The sequence below is a fragment of the Barbatula barbatula genome (assembly GCF_947034865.1).
Source record: "Barbatula barbatula genome assembly, chromosome: 7".
NCBI lineage: Eukaryota > Metazoa > Chordata > Actinopteri > Cypriniformes > Nemacheilidae > Barbatula > Barbatula barbatula.
Genome location: NC_136770.1, coordinates 14406233 through 14414420, shown reverse-complemented (window position 1 = coordinate 14414420; position 8188 = coordinate 14406233). Strand labels below are relative to the sequence as shown.

General features: G+C 38.2%; 1 protein-coding gene across 1 annotated transcript; it reads right to left on the bottom strand.

Moving 5' to 3' along the window:
- Nucleotides 1–216: 216 nt before the first annotated feature.
- On the bottom strand, nucleotides 217–6481 carry atf1 (activating transcription factor 1). The gene is made up of 8 exons (XM_079460570.1): nucleotides 6154–6481; nucleotides 4181–4284; nucleotides 3798–3917; nucleotides 3612–3706; nucleotides 3162–3295; nucleotides 2687–2854; nucleotides 2375–2522; nucleotides 217–1333 (listed from the first exon to the last, which is right to left on the bottom strand). The coding sequence occupies exons 2-8, from the start codon at nucleotides 4277–4279 to the stop codon at nucleotides 1189–1191; spliced, it is 909 nt and encodes a 302-aa protein (XP_079316696.1). The 5' UTR covers nucleotides 4280–4284; nucleotides 6154–6481; the 3' UTR covers nucleotides 217–1188.
- Between the last annotated feature and the right edge of the window lie 1707 nt (nucleotides 6482–8188).

The window sequence follows — 8188 nt, the reverse complement described above, 5'->3', positions numbered from 1 at the left end:
CTGAGAGCCCCATGAACCAAGTGACCATGTGACGGCAATATCAAAAGGGTGTCGCAACTCTGTTTTTCAACGGCTTTGGTTTCTTTCCAAATATGACCAAATCTCATAGCACAAGTAAACCATTCCTTTCTGACCGGCACGAATGCATCTTTTAAAGCTATTAATTCAAAACCAGGTATACATAATAAAAAATGATGATGGAAAATAAGAAACCCATTCAAAGGCTGGAAAAATATTTATTTAGAATCACCTTACCAAAAACAAGTGACATCTTTATTGAGATCATGGTTTACTGATGTCTCCTGCTTTGTGAAGTGCAGGTATGTGCTCCCTGATTCGATTGTCTTGTAACAGCTTCACTTTTAAACAGCAGTAATCCATGAGCCTATAAGCTAAAACCATCAAACGACGCAACTTAAGTGTGTACATGGATATGGCATACAGACCAGTTAGACATTACAAATCTGATACTATTACAGTATCAATTCAGAATAAGGCGTATTTCAAGTCTAAAACAAGTATACTACCGTTTCCTGTTAGCCATAGATTTAGTCATAAATCTGTCAAAGCCCTTACCTTAAACTCTGTTCAGACTCTGTAGGAATTGTTGCACTAAAATTCAGTGAAATAAAACACGGAATGGGGATAGAAATACCAGAAATCCAAAAACGGGGTAATAATGCAAAGAACACAACTGCATGACAATCGTGTCACATTTTCATACACACACAGTTCAAGCGCATCAGTTATAAGGTAAAAATATAAGTCTGTCAATTCTGCATTTCTACTGCAAGCAAAAATAAGTGTTGAGCTAGCGCTTCAATAAAATTAACATTCAAGATTCCCTGGAAACCAAATGGGTCGAGAACAAAGCAAGAACTCCCAGTGTAGATGTGCCAATACTTGCACAAGATACATACACAAATATAAACATCTGTTAACTGCAAATAAAAACATGTCATGGAAAAGTTTATCCTTCTTTCCATCTACTTTGAAAAGCGTATTCGCTGTTTCTGGTCAATCGTTCTTAGGCTGTTAGTTAAAAAGCAGTTAAAAACAAACGTTTGACAGGAGGAGGATTAAATGTATTCCCTGTGCCAAAAAGTCACAGTTTCTGCGTTTGTATAAGCAAGTGGGCAGACAGGTATGCCGGTAAAGTTCCTTTAGCATGATTGGAGGAATGTTCCATTAGCCACTTTTAACACAGTATAGGTCCTTTAATGTCTTCAGCTCTTCGATAAGAGTCTTGTTCTGATTTTCCAGCACAGCCACACGGTTTTCCAAACACTTTACATACTCCTTTTTCTTTCGCCGACACTCTCTGGCTGCCTCCCTACACAAAGATTTGAATAAGTCATAAATTGTAGTAACAATTAACTGGAACTAGAACAAATAATGTTCAATAAAATCATCATAGTGTTCAATTTTATTTGATTTATATAGCGCGTTTCACAATTTGCATTGTTCCAAAGCAGCTTTACAGGGGAAAATAAGAAAAACACAAAAAGGTAAAACACAGTACATGAATAGTTTAACTTGTTATATAAACACCTAGTAAATAATATCTATTTAATAATAGCTATTATTTAGCATATTTGGCATTAAGTGAATGCTTGGCTGAAAAGATGCGTCTTTAATCTAGATTTAAATTGGGCGAGTGTGTCTGATCCTCGAATAATATCAGGAAGGCTATTCCAGAGTTTAGGTGCTATGTATGAGAAAGCTCGACCCCTTTGGTGGATTTAGTTATTCTAGGTATTATCAAAAGTCCTGAGTATTGAGATCTTAGAGAGCGTGATGGGTTGTAGTGTGATAGAAGCTCTGTTAGGTAGGTAAGGGCTAAACCCTTAAAGGCTTTATAAGTGATTAAAAGAACTTTAAAGTCAATACGATACTTAATGTGTAGCCAGTGAAGGGTTGATAAAATTGGGGTTATGTGATCGTATTTTCTGGACCTGGTTAGAACTCTGGCAGCTGCGTTCTGAACTAACTGTAGTTTGTTTATTGATGATGCAGGACAAACACTAAGTAGCGCATTACAGTAGTCAAGTCTTGAGGTCATAAATGCATGAATAAGCTTCTCCGCGTCAGCAACACACAGAATATTTTGTAACTTGGCAACATTTCTTAGGTAGAAAAAGGCTGTTTTTGTGACATTTGAGATGTGATTTCGAAATGACAGGTTGCTGTCTAATATAACGCCTAGATCTCTTACTGTATTTGTTTAAGTAACAGTACATCCTTCAACTTGCAGTTTATAATCAGAAATATTCGGTTTGCGTGTCTTTGGTCCGATAAGTAATATTTGTGATATTAGTGTGATATTACCAACCAACTTCATTTCACTAAACAAACTAATAATATTTCACTCTACCTGTTCTTTGCGAGGCGTATCTCTCTCTTCATTTGTGGGTCATCGCTCTTGCCCTGGGAGCTGATGACGGGTGATGTCATGACAACGGTCTGAGGCAGCGATGAGGAAGAGGAGCGAATCTGATAAGCTTGCATTTCTCCCCCAGCACCTACGACACAATATTTACATTTACATTTAGCAGACGCTTTTATCCAAAGCCACTTACATTGCATTTTCCTATACATTTTTTCATAGGTATCTGCAATCCCCTGGGATCGAACCCACAACCTTGAGTTGTTAACGCAATGCTCTTACCACTGCGCTTGGGCTTACCTTGGAGCACCACCTGGTTGCTGGGTAGTAAAATCTGTTGGCCGTCAGCAGTCTGGGCATACTGTAGTATAGTGGGCTGGCTTTGGTTCGAGTGGGTCATGGTGAGAGTTTGTAGACCTTGCATCCCCTCGCTAGCCAGCTGCAGTGAGCCATTGGCTGAAATCGCGACTGCAAAGCAGCAAACAAAACTGTGAGAGACTGTGCATACAGATCTATCACATTTAAGTACAGTTGTAGTACTTTGAATTTCAAGCAAAATCAGCTTTGAAAATTCGAAAGTCTGAAATACTGACATTGTAAAACTTAAAAGTGCAAGGGTAAATAAACACACGTTGTTTTTTTCGTCTCTGTTGTTTTTCTTATGCAAGTATATGCTTCTTTTTGTTGCCACACATGTTATGGAAGTTACCACATTATTGACTCAATAAAGACTGATGTTTCCATTCCATTCAAAAATATTAGTTTATTGACTTACTATATTGGCCTGTGCTTGTCTGGTAGATGGGAGTGGGCAGTGAGACGCTAGTTATGGCAGAGGAGGTGGAGCTTTCTTCATTTTCCTCATTCTGAGTCGCCACTTCCTCAGCTGAGAGATCATTTAGAATCTTCCTGAAACATTAAAAGGAACAAAGTTTTATGCAGCGCTTATATTTCACATGCTTAATAACCATAACCATAAGATGTACAAAATTACATTTTAACAGTTTTACTAAAGGTTGTCTTGTATTTTAGTTTTTGTGCAAGTATAGGGTCTTAGAAGTAAACTTTACATTCACTATCTCCATTGGTATCATCCTTTCGGGACAGATGTAACCAACATTGGTTCCATCGATCAATAGCATGTGTTGTTGACCGGACTGCTTCATTTGAAAAACTGGGGAACCCACTACTACTACTACTACCAAAATCAGAAGCGCAGCAATACCTGTAGGATGGGCGGCGAGCCAAGATTTCTCTTGACTTCTGGTTAGATTCACTGTCAGATGACTCCTGAGAATCATCACTGTCTGATCCTTGACCCTAAATAGAAACATTGTTAAGCAGAGAACAACATGTAAACTTATGATTCTGCGATGAAAAATATGAACAGCATGTAAAACCAAAGTGTTACCTGTGCATGAGCTTGTGGAGACTGGATAACGGATGACTGAGCTGACTGAATCACACCTTGCACCTGGTATTGACCACTGGGAAGCTGAACCACGGCCACTTGAGACCCACCCAGAGACATCTTTACCGAACATACGAGAATGATGGGTTTAAAGCAATGCACAACGGCAATGCCAAACAAACGCAAAAGTTTGCATTTATAATCATATATGTGAAACATGCACACGATGGCTTCTATCCAAACACTTAACAAAAGATTAAGAGGCTTAATATATCCAGACTTGCCTTTTATAAGTCACTCAGAAAAATGTAGTCACTCATAACAATTAGTACAAGCGTAACAACAGTACAAGTGTATCTGAAAGGCGCATAGCTTTACAGTACCTGCTGTGCTATCTGTGATATTTGAGAGGCAGTAATGGTTGTCGGGATGACAGTTTGGGACTCGGAGCCATTGGTGTTATTTTGCTGAACATCCTCCATTGCCACTGCAACAACACAGATAAGAGATTAGATCCTAATGTAAAACACAGATTAGTATTCCATATGTAATGTCACTGTAATGCTTCGTAATATGATAGATCACAATTTTCTTTTACAGTTTCCTCAACGGTAAAAAGTAGTGGTAGACTGATATATTTGATATATTGCTTTGGCCAATATATTGTCTCAAGATTTGGAATTCCAATATTAGCGTAGTGTTATGTGTGCACTTTTTCATGGTTTAAAATCTATTTTAATGCTAAGCTGCATGTTACTAGCTAGCCACTCCATACACCACAATCTTTCATAGTTTGACCAATATGTATCTCTATCATTTACAATCGGTCACGGTGGCTTTTTTATTTCGTTTTTGGCATTGACCATCAAAAAGCCACATCGGTCGACCACGAGTAAAAAATATGTACCAATATGTTTCATGCACCATGAAAAAATATGTATTTACCGCACTGATTTCTCGGATGTCAATACATTATACTTCAAACAAAGTCAGATGAATGCAGTTTTGAGAATTAATATTTCCATAACAGATTAATTTGTATTGCTTCTGGTTCTTGAATTGTAAAGTCCCTCTATAATGTCCCCTTGCATTCCTATTTGGCACGTCTAAACGCATCTAAATGAGAAAACCCTTCGTTTTGACTGTAAATGTCACGTTCATTGCTAGTTCATCCAGTCCCTGAAGCTCAACTGGTAGCGCAATGCTAGCATCCCAAAAAGATGAGGGTTCATCGCCCAAAACAAACATTACTGATGAAAAATAAATATAACAGCTGTATCGCACTGCCAAACGCTATATATTCTTATACGTGTGAACAGGGAGGTCCGTATCTTTGCCAATCCAAGCAAAAACTCAAGAACCTGTATATAGTCACTGTTTCCATTTTCCCCAGTACAGTGTTTGTTCCCTCCAAACCCTCCCCACACACACACGCACACACACACACACTTTTAATATCATTCAAGGCTTCAAGGGTTGTTCTCTTTACATTATTGTGCAGTTCTCTCTTTTTTAAAGTACATTTTCAAAGAAAGGTAGAAAAAAGCAAATAATAAACTAAATAAAAACTATGAAATACAAAACTATTAAATGTGAAAACTGCAGGAAAAACAGACACACGAGAGCGTCCGCAGTAACGTTAGTAAATCAGTGTGTTGTGGATGGAGCTGCTTTGTCTCGTTATTTAAGGCAATAAACTAAAACCGGATGCTAAAAACGCCCATCAACCACTAACATTCTCCCAAAAAGAAACTATATCGACCCTGTTTCTTTTTCCGTGGAAGCCACAATAAGAATTCACCTGTTGATTTCTCACTTTTGATTATATCAGCTGCTAACATTACGCAGGAAAGCAAAACAATATAACGTACGGCTAAAGCAGCTAACTTTAACTGGCTAAGGAATATAGATAACGTTAGCTGTTCTTGGGATGCATTTAATAATTTATATCACAAAGTTTGCCATATTTGGATGTTTTACAGTCGTCCGTGTTAACATTACACATAAACAATCTCACATGGGGGTAGATTGTGTTTTGTAAATAATTTGCGAAAGCCCGAGTCTTAAAGTCCTCTTCCCCCGAGAGATCGTTGTCAAAAGTGCTTCTCTGAATAAACCAAACCGCTGCATTAGTATAAACCGCTTCGGTGCGTGTTATGAAGCTCGTGGGCGACTTTATGCCGCGCTCTGCACAAACTTTCAAGCTAGTGGCACGCAAGTGCCCGCGTCAATAGACGTCAGCGATACGGGGAGCCATTAAAACACCTTCCCGTAGACGAGCACTACAACCGAGCGGACGGGCGCCATGACTAGCGAGGGCTCGGCTAAGAGGAAGCGTATAAAAGCGAGCTCTTACCTTTAATCCGTTCAAACTGCTCCTGGAAACAACGATGCGGTGATTTTAGACGCCAGTATTCAAACGATACAATGAACAGTAAGTTAATTAAGAATGCATTTAATAAACCTGGGCGGTTTCCATTGAAAAACTCTAGATGGCTTGAGGGATTTTTTCCTGAAGGCCGCGATAAGCACCGCCTCTCAGAAGAACGTGTTACGTAATCATGTCATACGCGTTGCGATTGGTCCGTATCACTTCAACACAAAGGACTCTGGGGACATGAATGAAAACAAGCGACGTTTGGTTCTGCAAATTCAAACAAAGAGCAAACATTTGTAAGATGACGAAACTTTATCAGTTGCAAAATAAAAGCCTTTTATTGTTTTTTTCACGTTTTTTCCATTTCAGTAAAAAACAGTAACGGTAAACAATGTACAAAAAGAAACATGTGAACCAATAGGGAAATGTTTGCTTGCATAATCGTGACTTTCAGCTATATCCATGAATGACCAAGAAATCTTGAAATATAACTTTGGAAATAATGACTTTGCCATACTGCTATTAATAATATAATTAATAATACATAATAGTAATATGCATTGTCTATCAACATAGTGAAGTCAAGTTACTGTTCCATTATTCCAGAGATCTATATTCAGCTAATCCATTTCCCATTAACGGCGTGTGTATGTATGTATGTGTGTGGGTGGGTGGGTGTATGTCTGCCAAATACTTGAAAATGTGTCTGCAGTTGGTTGCATAGTGTGTTAAATCATTTGGTTCCAGCCCTAAGCTGGCATTCAGAATTCCAATAAATAGAACCGATTATGTTTTGTTTCCTGTTTTGTCCATAACTTTAAAAACATCAATTCTGAAACTATACGACAACTAAAATCTTTTAAGAACAAAAAACAAACAATAAAGTGAATATTTATATATGAATTTCCTTTCTGTCCTGGAAAGCACTATTTCCCTGAAAGTCCCATGTAAAAGTTTATTCACTCGCTTGTGCTTTCACGTAAACTCAGCTCTGACAACATTACGAGAGGGAAAATAAGACATACATTTCATGACAGTTAAGTATCAGTTTTGGGAGAAGGTATTGTGGGAATGATCATGAGGCCAAACAATCTCTTAACTGTGTTCTCACAGTTACAAACCGCCTATCAGTACATAACTGTGAACTACAAACACACAAGGCTGCCACTTTGCATTCTAAACATACACACACACACACACACACACACAATACACCCCATATTACAGTATGGGGATGTAGTCTAACATACTGTGATGATCAATTATGTGAGGCCCAGTCCTTCTAAGCCCCGACAGTGCCTGCCTTTATCATGCTTACATCATAAAGACTTTACAAAATGTAAGAGCTCTGTACAATCTCTGAAACTGAATTCTAAACAGAAATGCAACAGACAGACAGATCTGAACACAGACGTCAACCCATCACACATTATCTAGCGTAAAAGAACAAAGAGAAATGAAGCAAGCTATTTTCAATAAGTCTTAAACTTTAGACCCCCGCTCAGCTACGGTGGGATGTCAGTGACAGTAGTTTATATTCTGTTAATCCAAAAACCTGACTAACACACAGTACAGTAGAATTTATCATCTGTACACAAGCAGTTATTTACAATTATTCATGGTTTTCAAGACGCTGAAGTCATTCCTGGTAAAAATGTCTATAGTACAGGAGACAGCACCTGTCATTGAAAGATCCGTAAGCCAAACTTGTAAAATCTATACTTTTGTACAGTTAGATGTTTACGATGGACTCGCTTGTACACAGGCATGTTATTTTACAGTTATCTTGCTTTATTGTACAGATGCCTGAATATCTTTTCTTTTTTGCCATTAAGAGGTGTCAATGGCTTGTCCTGATGTGTAAAAGCACCTTTATATGAGAGCAAAAATAGAGCTATACCTCAGTTTGTGTTTGGTTTTTAATGAGGTTTATAGTTGGAGCCATAATACGTCTGTGAGTGTCTTTAAATTCGTACCCTATGTTGAGGGGTAAGCTTGAGTGTTTTGTTAATGC

Bases quoted from the DNA above. Each gene is read 5' to 3' on its own strand.
- atf1 (XM_079460570.1), bottom strand. From the start codon at position 4,279: ATGGAGGATGTTCAGCAAAATAACACCAATGGCTCCGAGTCCCAAACT. The intron at 2,523-2,686 runs GTAAGCCCAAGC...ATTGTGTCGTAG, and splicing joins CAACCAGGTGGTGCTCCAAG to GTGCTGGGGGAGAAATGCAA. The intron at 1,334-2,374 runs GTAGAGTGAAAT...ATCTTTGTGTAG, and splicing joins ATACGCCTCGCAAAGAACAG to GGAGGCAGCCAGAGAGTGTC.